This window comes from Seriola dumerili, unplaced genomic scaffold (assembly GCF_002260705.1).
Source record: "Seriola dumerili isolate Sdu_G_001 unplaced genomic scaffold, Sdu_1.0 BDQW01000449.1, whole genome shotgun sequence".
Taxonomy (NCBI): domain Eukaryota; kingdom Metazoa; phylum Chordata; class Actinopteri; order Carangiformes; family Carangidae; genus Seriola; species Seriola dumerili.
The window spans coordinates 7816276-7834854 of NW_019174704.1; the positions used below are offsets into that span (position 1 = coordinate 7816276).

The 18579-nt window shown below is 41.2% G+C and overlaps 1 protein-coding gene across 4 annotated transcripts; it reads left to right on the top strand.

The window, feature by feature from the left end:
• Positions 1 to 3385: 3385 nt before the first annotated feature.
• Positions 3386 to 18026, top strand: tbc1d8b (TBC1 domain family member 8B). 4 transcript variants are annotated; one of them, XM_022762406.1, is made up of 21 exons: positions 3386 to 3608; positions 5612 to 5722; positions 6013 to 6131; positions 6483 to 6708; positions 7100 to 7340; positions 7750 to 7957; positions 8100 to 8267; positions 8369 to 8530; positions 8789 to 8939; positions 9148 to 9362; positions 9915 to 10032; positions 10152 to 10437; positions 10528 to 10657; positions 10739 to 10837; positions 10921 to 10989; positions 11099 to 11339; positions 11428 to 11493; positions 14407 to 14499; positions 14651 to 14698; positions 14801 to 14898; positions 15030 to 18026. In XM_022762406.1, the coding sequence occupies exons 1-21, from the start codon at positions 3482 to 3484 to the stop codon at positions 15456 to 15458; spliced, it is 3405 nt and encodes a 1134-aa protein (XP_022618127.1). In that variant the 5' UTR covers positions 3386 to 3481; the 3' UTR covers positions 15459 to 18026. The 4 variants fall into 4 exon arrangements, with proteins under 4 accessions (XP_022618127.1, XP_022618129.1, XP_022618130.1 ...); XM_022762408.1 differs by lacking the exon at positions 14407 to 14499; XM_022762409.1 differs by lacking the exon at positions 5612 to 5722.
• The last annotated feature ends 553 nt before the right edge of the window (positions 18027 to 18579 follow it).

Genomic DNA, 18579 nt, shown 5'->3' on the forward strand with positions numbered 1-18579 from the left:
ACCTGCCTTCTCCAAAATTGCAACACCACTGCATGCCTTGACACACGGTACCACCCACGATAAAATGTCAGCAGGCTTTTGACCAGTTAAAGGAAGCCTTGGTATATCCACCTATCCTGGCATATGCTGACTTCTCCCTCCCCTTAAGGATGTACACCAATGCCAGTTTTGACGGCCTGGGAGCAGTACTGTCGCAAGTGCAAGGAGACAAAGAGAGGGCAATTGCCTACGCTAGCTGCAGCCTTCACCCAACAGAACACAATGACTAGAACTACAGCTCCTTTAAACTAGAGCTGTTGGCCCTGAAATGGGCAGTTACAGAGAAGTTTAAAGACTATCTTTACGGTGCAGAGTTTACTGTCTTCACAGATAGCAACCCCTTGGTGTGCCTTGAAAAAGCCCGGCTGGGAGCAGTGGAACAGCAATGGGTGGCCCAGCTAGCAAACTACAAGTACACCATCAAATACCGCTGCTCTGTCCAGCTTGCAGGAGCAAAGGAGAGAAACAGTGCATGTGGACCAGGTCGTGGTCAGAGGTGACGAAACATGGGAGGAACCCAAGGCCAGGAACCCAGATCTTGTCCAGATACGACAAAGGAAGGAGCAGCAATTGCCACGGCCAGATGTACTGTATGTGACTCGTAATACCCATATATGAAACAACTGCTAAGGGAGTGGGACAAAATCCTACTACAAAATGGTGTACAGGGAAGATTGGTTGCAGACTGGTTCTGACCTTGAAGCTTTTCAAGTGATTGTTCCCAAGCAGGAAGCCAATGGTGTGTGGAGACGGTACCACAATGGAATGGGACACCCCAGCACTGAAAGGACTCTGGTAGTTCTGCGGCAGCGCTGCTACTGGCCGAGTGACTGAGGATGTAAAGGAGTGGACTGAGACCTGCCTACAGTGTGTGTGTGCTAAGGCTGGACCTTAGGCGAGAGACCATTTACTACCCATTTCTACTTCATATCCATTTGAAGTTTTTGGGGTAGATTATCTCTTTCTGGGGCATCCAGGTGACCAGTACCCCTAATAATGACTGATTTGTTCTCAAAATATGCTCCTGCAGTACCCACCAAGGACCAGTCTGCTAACGCCACAGCCCGAGCCCTGTACAACAGTCTTATCAAGACATTTGGCTGGCCCGAATGCATTCTGACAGACAGAGGGGCTGCCATTGAGGGGGTCAGCCCTATGTTCCCACAGCCCTATTTTCCCAAAGTCTTATATGTTCCCATAAGCCTATGTCCACACTAACCCGGGTAATATTTATCCGGTTAGCCCTTCTGTCCACATTAGAACGGTGAATTCCGAAACTGAAAACGATGCTTTACAAAAACGATCGCTGAGGTGGATAAATGTGACGACGCCGTGGAACGTGGATGCAAAGCGTTCTGAAAACGATTAGTGTGGATGGAGATCGTTTTCATTGTGAATGAAAACTTTAATATTTACCCGGGTTAATGTGGACAAGGCCTAAGATTTTTCTCAAAAGGAAACCCTATGATCCCATATTTCTTAACATAGGGCTGTGGGAACATAGACACGCTCCCCCTTTGAGTCTTCACTGATGCAGGAGCTGTGCCAGGTATATGGATGCCAAGAGAGCTGCACGACCGCATATCACCCGCAGGGGAACGGAGCCTGTGAGAGGTTCAACCAGACCATGTTGAAGCTGTTAAGTTCCCTGGCAGACACTGATTAGGCACAATGGCCCAACCAGCTGCCAGCCCTCCTCCAGGCCTACAACAACACTATCTATAGCATGACAAAGATGACTCCACATTATGTAGTTTTTGGGAGGCATGCGAGACTCCCCGTCTACTGGGTGACCGGCCTGAGCCCCACAGTGAAGACCCACACCCTACAAGGCTGGGTGGGACAGCACCAAAAAGCCTTGAGCCATGCGTACCAGACGGCAAAGAAGCACACTCAACAGCAAGAACAGGCTCATGCCTGTTACAATCAACTGCCCAAGCTGACACCCCTACTTCCAGGTGAGCGATTCCTCATTCGCATCTTCTAGAGGAGGGCCAGAGGAAAGCTGACCCCAAGATGGACCCCAGAGCCATGTGTGGTGGTAACACAGCTGTTGGAGGGCCACCCACTTTACATCCTGCGCCCTGAGGGTAAGGAAGCACCCACACACTAAGGCTCGAGACGAGGAATGGATAGCAGCAGCTGTGGATGATCCAGATGGGAGGCTGAGCTACCTGATTCAGCGCCTGCTAAAGAAAGTTAACAGCTTAGCAGAGTGGAGGGGCAGCTTTCCGTATGGTGAGGGGACACACTGAGTAGGATGCCAAATACGCCAGCGGCCGTATTGACCACCTTGGATTCCACCTCCCAGGATAAATAGGACAGTATCTTCTCTGAACATTAAACACAAGCATAGGACTCTGGCATCGCCATTTTAAAGGACACTTATGAGTGCTTGTTTCACTCTTCCTAGCCTGCCATTTTATTGTTAATAAATATTTTAAACTTCATCGTGGATGGGTTTTTTTTAACAGTAGATATTACCTTTGGGTTGCTGGTATTTTAAAGAACCGCACTACTGTGTGACAATTACATGCTCTGTTTTTTAACTTTGAGTGCTCAGCTGCTAACCTGAGATGTATAATAATATAGGCACAGCACAGACATATTGTAAATATGTCTGTTACAGTTTACCTTCCTAGGTAACCTGGAGAAACTTCATAAAGTTTCCTTGTTATTCAAGTTTCCCTAGAATTGCTGGCAAGAATCAAATGGAAAATTAAATTGAATCATGTTTAATTTATGTGGTGGTGGTACATTTGACACAGACAGCTATGGACAGTGGAGCTCAGATACTGCTGATAAGGGAATGTTCTCCTCAGTCGTAACTAAAAACTTTAGATACTGTGTGCCCTCCCTGTGTCCCTAATTTACAAAAAAAAAAAAAAATCTGGCATTAGTTCAGTGGAAAAATTCTTTAAAATATTATTTTGGCCAAAATTAAAACATAATCACCAAATATTTAAATTAAATGAGAAAACTAAAAACTCAGCATGCATTTTTCACAGCGATTTCTTTTTTTTAGTATTTTAGAAAAAGCTGTTTGGTAAGGGGACCTACACTGTGTATATATGTAGACTATATGGCTCTACTATATGGTGTTGCTGCACCTACACAGCAAAAAAGATTTGATTACAAAAAGGAATTAATGTCTATTAAAATATTTATGAATTAAAGATCAGAAAACACAGAAGAAATTATTTCACCAGTTACTCAATAACCCCCCCCCCCCCCCCATTCAGAGAATGAGTCTCTTACGACCGCCTTCTCGTCAGAAACTACAATCCCACAATTCCTTGCGACTTTGGCAGCGATTCTTGTCGACGTGTGAAGGGAGGGATTCGGACACAAACAAATGTCCACGGGTTTGATGTCGGGCTACGTAACCGATAACCGTGACATGACAGCTGGATTTGATATATAACTCCATGACATTTGAAAGATGTGGCTCAAACCTGAAGAGATTCTGCTGAAAAACGCGTTTAAACTATGGGTCACCGAGAAGGATAACGAGTATTTCGTACTGCAACGGAGACGAGGGTACGGAGAAGGTGGTGGCGGGTTGACAGGTAACGTTAGCGGTCATGTTATCGCCTCCTCGCACGCTTAGGACAGATGCTGTAGCTTTACCAAAGCACATTAAAAAAACAAGTTATTAACGGGTTAACTCGCCATACATTTGCTTCCTAACGTGCTGTCCGCCGTGTAGCCTGTAGGGCGGGTACTGCTGCTGTATAGCCCATTCGTCTACATAGAAAAATCCTCCTTGCAACAGGTAGAAGCTAAGTGTCAAGTCAGCTTAGGTAGTGAACAGCTGGTTTCTCGGTGTTGTCACTGCAGTCTGCTTGAGTGAACGTCTGTTTGAGTGTACGTGTCCACATATTGCCTTATTTTATTTGTTTGACGTTTGTTAAAGCTCTGAGTTGACAAGGAAGTCACACGTGAAATCACAGTATGTCTGTCCACTGCACAGTTCACCTCATTTCCTACTGATTGTACTGCACCGTTACCTGTGGTTTGGTTACAGGATTGACATAGGCCTAAAAACTTTTATTGTGGTGTCAGATTTAGATTCAAGTCACAACTGAATTAAATTCAGTGAATTTACCAGCTGACAAAAGCAGACTCAGAATCATGTATGATATGTTGTAGGGCCATACTGATCTTACCAGTCCATCTTCAAAAGTATAACCAACCCTTTACCTTTTGCTGCTGTGCCACATGATAGTTCATCCAGTTTATGGATATTTGCAGCACTTTCTCCCAGAGGCTAGAAAGAAAACACTTGAATTTGTAATGGCAGTGTATTTGTCACTGACTTTGTGGAGACACTGAAGCTTAGTTGAGCTGTCTCACTGTAAATAAGCATATGCTATTGCTTTGAGAAAATTAGATGGTATGTAATTAGCATGGAGAGAAAATTATTGTTTCAACAGGGTATGGCTGGAACTAACGGTTGTTTCCATTATTGATTAATCTGTTAATTATTAGTATGTTTTTGATCACTTGTTATCTGAAGAAATTTTTCAGAAAAAAAAAAATTGCCCTACTACGCCCTACTATAGATCTTTTGTAGAGCTGACATAATGGATTTTCCCTGTTTTCTTCCTTTGGGAATGTGAATAAATATAAGTGGCAAAAAGCATGTAAAATGTAATAACAGCAGTAGTAACAACAATATTATTATCAGACCTACTGATATTTTCAAATGAGTCTTGGGGAAGAAGCAGTAGTTCTCAGTTTGCACCACTCCATATGGATAATTATGAATTTGATTTGTTTTTGTTTTATCAAATCTTACCGATTTTATATCTTAATTTCAAATGTAACTCTTTTCATAGTCAAATATATATAGTCAAATAGCCCCTGAGGGACGGTAACTGAACTTGAATTTTGTACTCTAATTTTCCTAATTATTGGAAAGAGTCGTGCGTATCCAAAATAACTATCTGAACTGTTAGAAATTGTTAGATAACAGCATTCTCCTTTACTTTATGCCACATCAAGTGCACCCTTAGGTCCTCAATTTCAATTGTTCAATGAGTTATTGATTGAGAAAAAAACCTATTTGCACGACAGTCCTTACTGCTCTTTGAAAACCACCGCCACCTGTCAGTATAAAGTACTGCTTGTAATACCACCAATGATTGCACAGTTTCACAGTTTCTAACCATGTGCCACAGTGTGACAGCCATAAGGTAATAGATAATTAATGATAATAGATGGTTTCCTAGCTGAAGACAAAAGGACCTTTGTCCTCTCTGGCTGGTTTAATGATGGTGGTTAAATACTACCTGATGGTACAGACCATACTGCACTTGAAGGCTTCTCCACAAGAGCCTCTTATGTCTGAAGTATCTTTTATGTGTTGAAGCCTATCCTCTGCTGTGCGATGTTGTTCTAAACTGATGAGAACATAAATTATGTGAATGGTGTCAGATCCTTTTGAAGCCTTTACTATTTGGCAGCTCACTGGTAGAACAAGTGGTGAGCCGAATCTGATATTTGTCACATAGTTGAAGGTCATGTGTATCAGGATAGGTTAAAAATATCAGTGTGCTGTATGTTACAGGCCTCCTTGTGGGAACTCTGGATACTGTATTGGACTCCACAACCAAAGTTGCTCCCTACCGTATTCTTCACCACACACCAGACTCACAAGTGTACTGGTCAATAGCATGTGGTATGTCACTGTATTTTCATCCTTTTCTGGCACTTCAATAGGTCACGTTAAAATAGCATAAAAACACTCATCACAGAATCACATTTACGCCAGTATTCTAACTAGTTAATGTGAGAATTAACAGTAAAAGTTTTTCTGTGACTTGTTTTATCACCTTTTCCATCATTTCAGTAAAACAAGTCCTTACTCTTCAGAGAAAAAACAAACAAACATGATATTCCTTTCAAAATAAAAGCATGCTCCACCTTTACTAAGGTATTTAATTTTTCTCACTCTTGATATTGGGTCAGGTGTCACCAAAGAGGAGATTGTTCAGCACTGGGATTGGCTGCAGCAGAACATCATGAGGACGCTCTCCGTTTTTGACTCCAGTGAAGACATCACCAGCTTTGTACAGGGCAAGATTAGAGTAAGACCAATAAGAATATCCTTATTTAACAGGGGGCTCAGAACATCCGACACAGCTAAATATTAAACATATGAATCTTTCATCAGGGCTGTAATTAAAATGCCATAAAATACTGCATATGGCAATGGCCTCTAAATCCTTTTTAAACTTTGGTCTCTGACCGTCATTTACTTAAACTGCAGTTAACTGACTTTTTGCCCATTTGGGGGCAGCACACCCAGCTGTAAATATAAAAATGATTACAAAAACTGTTCCATTGTTCAGGTAAAGACATTATTACAGAAGTTTTGATGAACACGATGCATTGTTTCATTATGACCCTGCAGTAACCCATTATGGTTCATGTGTTAGGGTCTTATTGCTGAGGAAGGAAAGATGTCCCTGGTGTTGGAGGATGATCCTGAGAAGTTCCGAGAAGCACTTTTGAGGTTTGAGAAGTGGTTTGAGCTGCCACCAGAGGAAAAGCTGGTCACATATTACTCATGCAGCTACTGGAAAGGCAAAGTGCCCTGCCAGGGCTGGCTCTACCTCAGCACTAACTTCCTGTGCTTCTATTCATACTTGCTGGGAGCTGAGGGTAAGCCATTTCTGTGCCATTTATTGACATGCGCTGTCATTTGTCTTGATAATGTTGATTGATGGTAGGCTGCCATAGTGGGCTTTGATGGCCATTGTAGTGGAGCTGGACTTAAAAACTGTGTGGCTAATAAATAAGTAGTTACACCGAGTGATGTTTTAGGAATTTTTTGATATTAGCAGTGTTTTGTAATGGCATCATTAAATATGTTGTTACAACAGAGAAATTCTGGTATTTTAATTAATGAGAAATTGGACTTTGTTGGATAAAATGAGAACAGAATTGTACAATACTCACAACACCTATTTACCTATTAATTCGCTGTCACTGTCCTTTCATCTCTGAGCCTTAATCACCAATTTCATTTTTATTTATTGTAATGACTCTGCAGTGAAACTGGTCATCTCCTGGGATGAGATCTGGAGGCTGGAGAAAACCTCTCACGTTATTCTGACTGAGAGCATCCATGTCTTGGCTCATGGCGAGGATCACTACTTCTCCATGCTGCTGCACCTTAATGAAACCTTCGTTATCATGGAACAGCTGGCTGACTACTCTATCAAGCGCCTTTTTGACAAAGAGGCCTTCCAGAGAGAGCCAGCACTCTCTGACCCCCTGCAAATTACCAAGAGGTACAGTCTGTCTGCTACACTGAACAGCTTTACATGATCCTGTTAGTGCTGGCTGGCAACCGGAAGAACCAGAGTATAAACTTGAAGTCTGACTTGAGTCAGATGATATTTGTTTTAACTTGCCACCTGAGTTTCAGGTAGGTTACACAAGAGCAACTTATTGTAGTTGTTTCCTTTTACCACTTTTACTACACATTCCAGCCAACATTTGATTTGATATTGAAGTGTTAGAATCATGCTTTATAATTAAGAAAAAAGTTAAGGGTTATAATAAAAATACAATTGGACAATATAGAGACTGTAATGTAGAGGTTATTGTGACTCTGGAGGCTGCTTGAAGGATATTCTTAGAAAACTTCAATGTGATGTTCTGCTCATGAAACTATTTTCTTCTTCACTCCACCCCCAGAGGCCTAGAAGCTCACGCAAAAAGTGTGCAGTTCCGGACGTTTTTCAGGCTTCCCAAAGAGGAAAACCTGTTAGAGGTGCACGAAAGCTTCCTGTGGGTGCCCTTCAGTCATTTTAACACACTTGGCAAGATCTGTCTGTCTGAGAACTACCTGTGTTTTGCCAGTCAGGATGGAAGCCAATGCCATGTCATCATTCCGATGCGAGAGGTGAAGTCACACAAAGACTGTATTACTGGATCGATAAAAACACTTCCAATTATGCACAGTCTCGCGTTGCACCCTGCATACTGATGAATAGCAGAAAACTTCAAAAGTGTCTGTCTGGTCTGCCAACATTGCTTTCTTCCAGGTTGTTAATGTTGAGAAGCCAGACACTGGCAGCAGGGCTTTGACGGTGTGCGTGCGAGGCAAGAGGGCGCTGCGTTTCTCTGAGGTGCGGGACTACCAGCGGCTTGCCAACACAATCCGTAGCAGGTGTGGCATTAGTCCCAGCCCTCAGCACTCCGCTTCATCAGAGGTAACATGTTTTAGCTGCAGTTTTATTTATGAGATTTTACTTTTTTCTTACTCTTGAAGTGGCCTCTGACAATAAGAAATGATCTTGTCCTTATCTCTAAGGCCATCCGAGGTGAATGCCAGTCACTCATCAACCACTTTGAAGACAATCCAGAGGATGTAACTCTGATGGTGGGACAGAAAGACAGCAGCAAGGCTGTAAGCACAGAGGCTCTCATGACTGTTTTCCACCCCCAGGACGTTGAAAACCTTGACCCCAAAATGGTAAATACCACAGTTCTGTTCAAATCAAGCATGTGTCTGTTTTCAGCGGCATTTTGTGGAAAAAGCACCACATTAACTGACAAAATGTGACTCGATTAACTTGATGTAATTGTAATACACCAGAATATACTGTATCTATGCACTGCTGGATGGTGGTGTGCGGGTTGGTGTCCAGTTAATTCAGTGGTGGACATAAATAAAGATAAAGCGTGTGCTGCAGATCATTGACAGTAACATTGCTATCTGGGTGTTTGACAGCTGAAAGAGAAGATGAAAGAGCAGTCGTGGAATATCCATTTCTCTGAATATGGACGTGGCACAAGTATGTTCTTCACTAGGAAGACACGAGACTTAATTGTTCGTGGTGTTCCTGAGGCCTTGAGGGGAGAGCTGTGGATGCTTTTTTCAGGTATTTATACGTCAAACATTAAATTTGCCATGTTATGCAAATCCATACGTCAGTGATACACAGCATCAGTGATTTGTTTACAAAGTAAGGCATGATTCAAAGTGTTATGTACTCAAGTGCTCACTCAACATAAATAATTAAGTAAAAAATAGTGGTGTGGGATCACTGCAGCAGTTGTTTTTGGACTGACTGTGGTTTTGCTTCGTAGGAGCTGTGAATGACATGGCCACTCACACCGGCTATTACACTGAGCTGGTTGAACAGTCTCTGGGCACAAGCACTCTGGCTACAGATGAAATCGAAAGAGACTTGCACCGCTCTCTGCCAGAGCACCCTGCATTTCAGAGTGACACAGGAATATCAGCTCTGCGCAGAGTCCTTACTGCCTATGCCTACAGGAACCCTAAAATTGGATACTGCCAGGTATTTTGATTTCTTTAGGCAGGCAAGAAAGCCCTGATTGACAGCTTTTAGAGGCTCCAAGTAAAATGCAGTGACAGTCATTAGCCAATTATGGTTCCCTTTACAGAGGTTTGTTATCACTGAAAAATATGAGTATGAAACACCTGCACACAAAAACACAATTACCAGGAAGCCGTACTCTCTAATAATTATATAATTATATTTCTATTCACTTCATTTCTATTGGTATTTTATGTGCGATTATCCTTTGTTTTTGCAAATTTTAACAATGACAGATGAGGTGATGGTTATGGTACAGACTTGTAACGCCTGTCTCCTTGTCTTAGTCAATTTTTTGACATTGTGCCGCAACCCTGAAAAGCAGAGGCTATTTTTAAAAAGGCCAAGTGCTTTGAAAAAAAAGTCACAGAAAACCATTGAAAATATTTTCAAAAAGGCACTGACAAATGTCAATGGTAGACACTCTTCATACTGGCCTCATCTTTGCAGTTAATTTTATACTTAGAACTGAAATGGTCTGTTTCTTGAAAGTGTGTCCTCTCTCCTGCTCAGGCCATGAACATTCTGACCTCAGTTCTCCTGCTCTACGCAAAAGAAGAAGAGGCTTTCTGGCTCTTAGTAGCCGTTTGTGAGAGGATGCTGCCGGATTACTTTAACCGTCGAATTATTGGTGAGAGGGGAAGCAAAGGATGCCAGTCTGATACAGTTTCTGCTGGAAATTTTAGGACATAAAATCTTAATAATTTCAGGAATTAAATTGTTCTTTCAAATGTGCCCATCTTTCTTCAGGCGCTTTGGTCGACCAGGCGGTGTTCGAGGATCTGATTCGAGAAAACCTCCCCCAGTTGGTGGAGCACATGACAGACCTGAGTTTCTTCTCATCTGTGTCCTTGTCCTGGTTTCTCACTCTCTTCATCAGTGTCCTGCCCATAGAGAGCGCTGTGAACGTGGTGGACTGTTTCTTCTATGACGGCATAAAAGCAATTCTGCAGCTCGGTCTGGCTGTGCTGGACTACAACATGGAGGCTCTGATCAGCTGCCACGATGATGCAGAGGCCGTCACCATCCTCAACAAGTCTGTGTGAATACAAACAAAGCAGGATCAGCATACTTTAAACATTATCACTGTGAATTAATGTCTATCTCTGATGTTTTATTTTTTTAGATTCTTTGACAGTGTGACAAACAAAGACAGTCCTTTGCCTCCAACAGTGCAGCAAGCTTCAGTGGGCAATAATGATAAAGCATCCCACTTGAATGTAGACATCAGTGATCTGATCCGAGAAGCCTACGAGGTACTGCGAGATATTCCGGTGTCAGTGTCAGTCAGTGATGTCAGTGTGGTGGCTGATTGAACTCTTTTTGTTTCTTTACAGAAATACGGAAACATCCGTTCGGAGGAAGTCGAGAGCTCAAGGAAGAGGAACAAACTGTATGTGATACAGACACTGGAGGATACAACCAAACAAAATGTTGTAAGTGGCCATTGATTAGAGTAATTTGCATAATTACCTTTGTTACAGTAATATTAAGGATTAATTCAAAATCTGTTTTATAGATTCGGGTGGTGTCCCAAGAAGTCAGATTCAATGCATCACACCTTGATGAGCTTTATAATTTGTTCAAAGTGAGTCAAAAACATAATACAATATCTTCAATATCATCATGCATAAATGACAGTGGTCATAAAAATGAGAAATAGAAAGGTCATATTTCTCTTTGTTTTCTTTGTTCAGAGGCAACATTTCCTCAGCTGCTACTGGACAATACAGAGTCCAGCTCTTCTCCATCATGACCCCAGCCTGGCCTATTTGGAGCAGTACCAGTTGGGTTTCCAACAGTTCAGCGTGCTCTTTGCCCTAATGGAGCCCTGGGCTTTCTGCACCACCAAGAGCACCCTCTCCCTCTGGGTCTTTCGCCTGATAGATGAGAACCAGGATGGCCTCATCAACTTTAAAGAGTTCTGCTGTGCCCTTGGTAAGTTAACTTGTTCTCTGCTCTTCACTCACGAAGCTGGTAACCTCACTACCCCCACTGCTATAACTGCACATTTCCTCTCCTGCAGATACTTTGTACAGTGGATCTTTCACAAATAAGCTGAAATTCCTCTTCAAGCTGCACCTGCCACCAGGTGAGTGATGAACAATGGACAAAACCAGCAGCAGCTAATCTAAATTTACCTTTAAAAATAATTTTTGAAGTGATTAGCATTTTTCATGTGTCAACTTTAACCCTCTGTAAACTACAAAGGTGAACTTTGTTAGTGTATCTTCAGCTTCAACCTCCATTTCCTTCGCAACATATTGACAGTGATGGTAGATCGCTGCAGGTTCAAACTTCTCCAGATTCTACCTAACGCCATCACATGAGAGCAAAAACACAAACATACAGAAGCAGCCTAAAGTAAAACACAAGGTCAGACAGAGGTACATCAGTCTATTTTCAACATGGCTTGAAAACGTATGAGTTGTCATTTCAGTAATCCAGTCCATAATTCAGCATTTGTTGAGCGAGCACATTGCCTGGGGAAAGAAACTGTCCTTGAATGTGTTGCTCTTGTCTGCATGATGTGGCAGTGCGTGCTTGAGGGCAGGGGTAAGAATAGTCCATGCTGGGTGAGAGATCTTTGCCATGGCAACAATGGGTGTAAGGAGCTGTAAGGGCATTTTGCAGTGGGCTATGTTCTCCCCAGAGGATCTGTGATGTAGAAGAGCTGCTCAAATTACAACTGTCAGTTTAGCAGCAGAATAGTACTGAGTCACTGTTTGTGTTGTGCCGAGCCAGTCAACACCAAGCAGAAAAGCTTGTTCTATGTCTCATGGAGAGCGCACATTGCTTCAGCACCAAGAACAGGTCTCATCTGGGTGTCATTGTCCAAACAAGATGGTAGACATGGACCTCCAATGCCCCCCCCCCTAAAGTTGGATTTTTAACTCTGCGTTGAGAGGCCATTCTGTACCTACGGGTTGGACAAATCATCATTTTTGAGGTCAAAAATCTTGCCATCATCAGACATGTACCTACACATGCACAGTGCTGGTTAGCAAGAAGTGTGCTCATAATTAAAAGGGAAATGTCATCTTGCTGACCCCTTCCATGTTAAGTTTATTTTTTCCTTTTTTAAATGACACTGATTCCATAGTCATTGCTGTTTTGACATCATGACGCTGTACATGGTGGGTTTTTGTGCTGAAAAATGAAACCAGATCCCTCAAACACTCGCTGATTTCACAGTAGGGTAGCCCTGAGCACTCATGGAATTTGTGACAGCCCACATCAAAGTCTATGAGTGTGTAAGCAGAGGCATTGGATTTGAACCAAACACTGCATTGATAAAAGAAATTAAATCACTGGCTATTTAGAGCAAAGAGTCTCTAAGTTTTCAATCCAAACACACAGTCCAGCAGCTGTATTCACTTATCAGCTTCAGTTGCAGAGGAGAGTGTACTCAGTGACATCACATTTGTACTGATCGGTTATAAGGACAACAGCATGTGTTGTTGTATCTTCAACTTAAAGTAACAGCTCTGCTTACCCCACACAGCCTGAAATTTTTTGTTTAGTTTTTCCTATTCTGAGAAAATTATAGATAGTAGCGATAAAAATATTAACTTTGGATTGCACTATTACAATTATACATCTGTGAGGCGTAAGGGACAGTTTATACTCATAAGGCGTGTTGTGCAAACATGTCGGAAATCAAGTGTGTATACTTGATTCGAACGACAACAGTTAGACATAAAGGGAAAAGCCGGTTGTCATAGAGAGGGCTGTTGTTGCGATATCATTTAAAATGGAAGACATTAATAGAGCTGGAATTGGTTGTACACATGAAAAGTGTCACTAATAGTTGTGTAACAAATGAAAAAAGGGAGTTAGATTAAATCTTTGGCTCATTTCTCAGCTCTGCACATCGAGCCAGTCATGGTGTGAAGTGGGTGTGTTTTGGGTGGACAGAAATGGTTGGACAGCCCCCCCCCCCCCAATCTAATATCAGAGAGGTGTGAGGGGAGGGAGTTTCTGAAGCTATCTGACCATTTGACAAGAAGTTTGGACCGTGTAATTCTGGCCCCTTAAACATGATGGACTTTTGCCTTACGCTCTATCTTATGTGTAAACTGAAATTAGTTATTGTGTGTACAAAGGTGATAATTAGGTGTAGTGTTGGTGCACACAAAGGTCCTATGGAAAATTCAGATTATTCAGTAAAGTTCATGTTCATCTGCCCATGAGATTTTAAATAATGTTTTAGATTTTAGATGGAAGTTTTAGGCAGTTGCTGACAATAGAGGAAAAGTCACCACAATCAGTTTCATCATGTTGAGATCCTGAGTATCATCAACAGATGTCATGACATAGACACACCAAGTGAATAACCAAACTTGGCAAATGCTGGGCTGTGCTTCTAACGCAGCACGAAGCTATCACGCCAATATAATGACACTGCTGGCTTGTGAGGGTAATTGTTTAATCCAGGCATGAAAACTAACATGCACGCATGCACACACAGTAGGTGGTGGGGGTTGGAGCATAGAAGTATTGTACATCTCAAAAATTAGTGGAGTGAGAAATTAAAATGATACAGGCAGAAAGCATTTTACAAGGGAATGCATTTTATTTTCACAACAATACTCCATTTTCTTCACATAGAATATATATGAATGTCTTTATACTTGTGTAATAATACTGTACATAACAATGAGTTTATTAACCCACCTAATGCATTTAAATGACTAGACCACATTCAAATACGGCACAGTTCAATATAGCACCTCCACCACACAACTACAACCACAATATAACTCTAATATCATGTCGGTGGAAAAAAAAACTTCACGTTAGAAGCTTCACAAAGATTGCAGCACTGGTAGATGAGATTGCATTGGACTGTATCTAATAAACTGATAACACGGTGTATATGCACATCTTTGTTTTCTTTCATCAAATTCTCTAACAAATTTAATCTACATTACTCAAGTGGATCCTCTGTCACCTCTGTCTCTTTATCTTTCATCTGAGTGTGCTCACAGACAGTATCTTCCAGCTTTTACAGGTAGTCCTTTGCACTTAAAGGAACAAAGAATCCAGCACTTTATTCCAGTGACTGAAGACTCTTCTCACTTGAGTAGACTCACTGGTTAGCCTCTTTACTCTTTCTTTTCCCTTAAAACTCAAATTTCCCTTTTCCCTTTTCCACCTAAATTCTGTGATAATTCTGTCTTGACTGCATTGATTGTTCTGAAGCATTTAACCATACAGTTTGTTCACATGCTGCTTTTAAATTTCAGCATTTGATCTTCCAGAAGATGGTGTGATAAGGAAAAGCCCTGAGAGAGGTAATATTACATCCAAATTTATTAGAAACACCCCATGGCTAGAACAAAATTGCTATATTGTCTTAATTTTGTGTGATAATGTACACTTGGTAAAATTGACAGGTAGAGGAAAGGTGGACCTGCAGGCCTACCTGAAACAATGGCAAAATGAAATACTTAAGAAAGAGGAAACCATCAAGGACCTACCTCGTATTAATCAGGTAATTCTATCCATGTTGTGGAGTGGGGAGACCATTTTGTTCCTGAAGTGGCAAAAAAAAGATTCAACTTCACATTGTCTCGATAATATGACCTGATGTAGTACATCACATGCTTTTTCTCTCCATCTCAGACTCAGTTCATCCAGTTCTCCAAGACTCTGTACAACATTTTTCATGGCGATCCAGAGGAGGAAGCTCTGTATCGAGCTGTGGCCCATGTGACCAGCCTTCTCCTGAGGATGGAGGAGGTGGGACGGAGGCTGCAGGAGCCGAGCAGCCCACCCGAGTCCACAAAGCTCGCAAGCACCTCTGCTGCGGAGGAGTCCTCAATCGAAGAAGCCTCTAGCACGCCAGAGAGCTCAGACACCTCCAGCTCCCACAATAGTCACGACGCGGGGCCGGACCTCTCAGAGGTGGAGTGGTCATTTTCGTTCGAGCAGGTCTTGGCTTCTCTGCTCAACGAGCCAGCCATAGTCAGCTTTTTTGAAAGGCCTGTTGACATTCAGACCAAACTGGGACAAACTAAGGTTGCCCAGCTGAAGCTAAAGGCAAATAAGTGAAAGGATACATACGATTATTGATGCTTCACTTCTGATCCACACCTAGAGGTCACCATGAATTTTAATTTCTCTTGGATAGTGCAATGGGTTTTGGTGAGGCAGGAAGTAAGATTGCTGGTGAAGAGGTATCATAAATGAAGAGGAGACATCAGATTTAAGTACATCAGGTTTGTGCAAGTGCGTGTGCACACACACGCGTGTGGCTTGGATGAGGTGCAACATCTTTAAGACATTTTAAACACATGTAAGAATCCACTGACCAACACCTTCAGTGCATTCTTATGATGCCTGTTCCTCAAACTAATTATGCATTTTCAGTCTCACTGATGAAATTCATTCTCTCATGTTGCCTCAGATTCTTCAGATTTTAACTGTGGTTTAAAATATTTTCCCCTATATACCATGGAGCACAGACACTATAGTTTTGTATTGTATAAGGGACATTCAGTCCTGTCCTTTATATCCAGAAACATGACAAAAATGTTCTCCCCACTGTCTTTGATGTCATGCTGAAGTCCACGTCTATAACAATTGACTAAGACAAGGTGACTTTAGAGTCCTTCTGGATGTCTTGATATCTTTTATCTTTCAGATGACTAGTCACTGCTGTAAAGTGAAACATCCTGTAAATGCTAAAGTGTTCTGTGACTTCAGTGTCTCCTGGTGAGTGTATTCTGTAAATGTCAGCTTATTGTGAGAAACACCAGCTTTTCAGTTGATACAGGCACAGAATAAACGGCAGTAAAGTGAGCAAGGACATGCTGTTGTGTTGTCCCCGGAAGCCGTAGACCAATTTCAGAGATCTGAGTGAAGATGTCAAAGTGTGTGTAGAAGTGTAGAAGATTCAATTATGGTATAATGCATTTGCACTAACATGCAAGAATGCTGTACTACCATTGCACATTCATCTGTCTGCTCCCTCTAACAGCAGCACACACAGTAACAGTATTATAGCATGATTTCAAGTATATCATACTTGAAACTATAAACTGTAAAGGTAGACCAGTTTGACTCCACAGTGCTGCTGCAGTGAGACCACCTGTGTCCTCTGAAATTATCTAGGAAATGTGTGTGATCTTCACAGTGCGAGTAATAGATGTACTGTTTGCTTATGTCTGTCTTACTGTAAATGTAGGATGTTATGCTTTAGTACAGGTGCACCATTTTTCAATAGTCATTTCATTATTGTATTAATGAGGCTTGTATTGAAATTGTAATATATGAGCTAGTGGACTGTTGTGGACACAACGTCAACCTTTTGAAGGACATCTTGTTTTATCAAATCTCAGGGTGCAATTTGTGTAAAAGAAAAGGGATATTTTTTGATTTAGGACATATGAAGTAAATAACTGAGTAATACATGGCCTTCGTCTTACCTGTAACATAAATATAGAGCATGTGTAGGATAGTTACAGGATCTGTGACATTATGCTAGCCTTCAACAAAGAGCAACTATTACTTATTGCTACAGAAAGCCAGATTTGACTTACAGTATTTCAGTTGTTTTCTTCTTCTATGCTTCTTTTTCTTTTTGTTTCTGTCTCTGAATAATTTGCACAGTTATTTGAGATTCACAAGCTTTACATATATGCCTGTATCTTGGCCAGACTTCAGAGGTGTTGGATTCCAAAAGGTCATGACTGCTTAGGCTGCAGTATGTTATCTCCAGGGGTGCAATTCTCTGTTAGCTATATTTTTTATTATTTTGCCATTTGCTAGGAACATTTTGTTGTTATTTTCTTAATGAAATACGTATTTTTTCACTTAAGACTTGAGGACCAATTTGAAATGTATTTCATTGTGCAATTGTTGGGTTAATTGACATAGAGTAGGTCGTTAAAGTGAGTTGTACATACTCTTTTCAGTTGTCATCGGAACTGAAAATAAAAAAAAATTTTAAAAAACTGTTTACATGAGTAATGTAAAAAAAAAAAAAAAATTAAAAAAAAATCAAAATATGCCTCGTTCATCTTTAATATGTTGTCACTACTTAAATCCAAAGCTCAATCGGTGACTTTGTTTCAGTACCTTAAGCCATAATGAAAAAGAACAAAGGCAGCACATTGTGAGGAGAGCTCAGCAGTAACTGATCATATTGTAGCCTTTCACAACAGCAGCTTTATTTCCATTATTTACAACACTCATCTCTGGTCTGAATATTTCAGTATGACTGTTCACCTACAGTTTCTTGCTGCATTTGCACCATCTCCAAACTTAAAAAAATAATTTTCAGTTACAGCCTCTTATCAAAGATTGTGTTGTGATATTTCTGCTACATTTATTGCATGTTTAGTCTACTTCTGATGTGTTGATAATATTTTAAGATACAATTAGAGATCACATAAAAAAGTTTTGGGCTTAGATAATGCTCCAGCTGCTGCATTAGTATATGGTTAACTAAGTCCTTTTATCCTTACATGTGCACATGTAGTCTACAGCTTTTTGTAGACTGTAGGTTTTGATTGAAAGCTTGTTTTGCAAAGTACATGAAGCGCAGATATTTCTGTTTACCTGCTTGATTTTGATTTTATTTTTATTTCCATAAAAATGTACCAGAATAAAGAGTGATGATTCTATGAATAATAATTTTGAGTCCTTGCTGACTGTTAACCTGAAGCACCTCTACACACATCAACATGAATTTAAATGTGACTCATGAAATGTTAATGGGCAGGTATTTTCAGAGCTCCAGCCTGTATGTATTTGTCTATATGCATCTGAATGGCTTATCATACATAGTAGCTATGTGGGATTTATTGTATAACTACAACAGTAACGTCTTTACAGAATCCACAATAATAGCTACATATTGCGTTTCTATTCCGCATTCTGACACAGGATAATCCAGAATGACCTGGACTTTTCAGACAGGGGATGTACCTGCCCTTGCCCCACCTGCTTTCCCAAGTTTGTGACCACAGCTTTACCAGCTTTAACTCACATTTGGCCGTATTCAAAGTCAAAGTAGCACCCTCTAAATGGCGAAATATCTCCCGTAAAGTATCTACATATGCAGACCAGGTGGAGGAGTAAATGACAATGTCATCTAGGTATGCCTCACAGTTTTTGACACCATAAATAACTGTATTCATCAGACTTTGGAACGTGGCAGGAGCATTCC

Coding starts and splice junctions, on each gene's coding strand:
- tbc1d8b (XM_022762406.1), top strand. CDS start 3,482: ATGTGGCTCAAACCTGAAGAGATTCTGCTGAAAAACGCGTTTAAACTA. Junction 11,340..11,427: donor AGAGTTCTGCTGTGCCCTTG/GTAAGTTAACTT, acceptor CCTCTCCTGCAG/ATACTTTGTACAGTGGATCT. Junction 14,899..15,029: donor ACCTACCTCGTATTAATCAG/GTAATTCTATCC, acceptor TCTCCATCTCAG/ACTCAGTTCATCCAGTTCTC.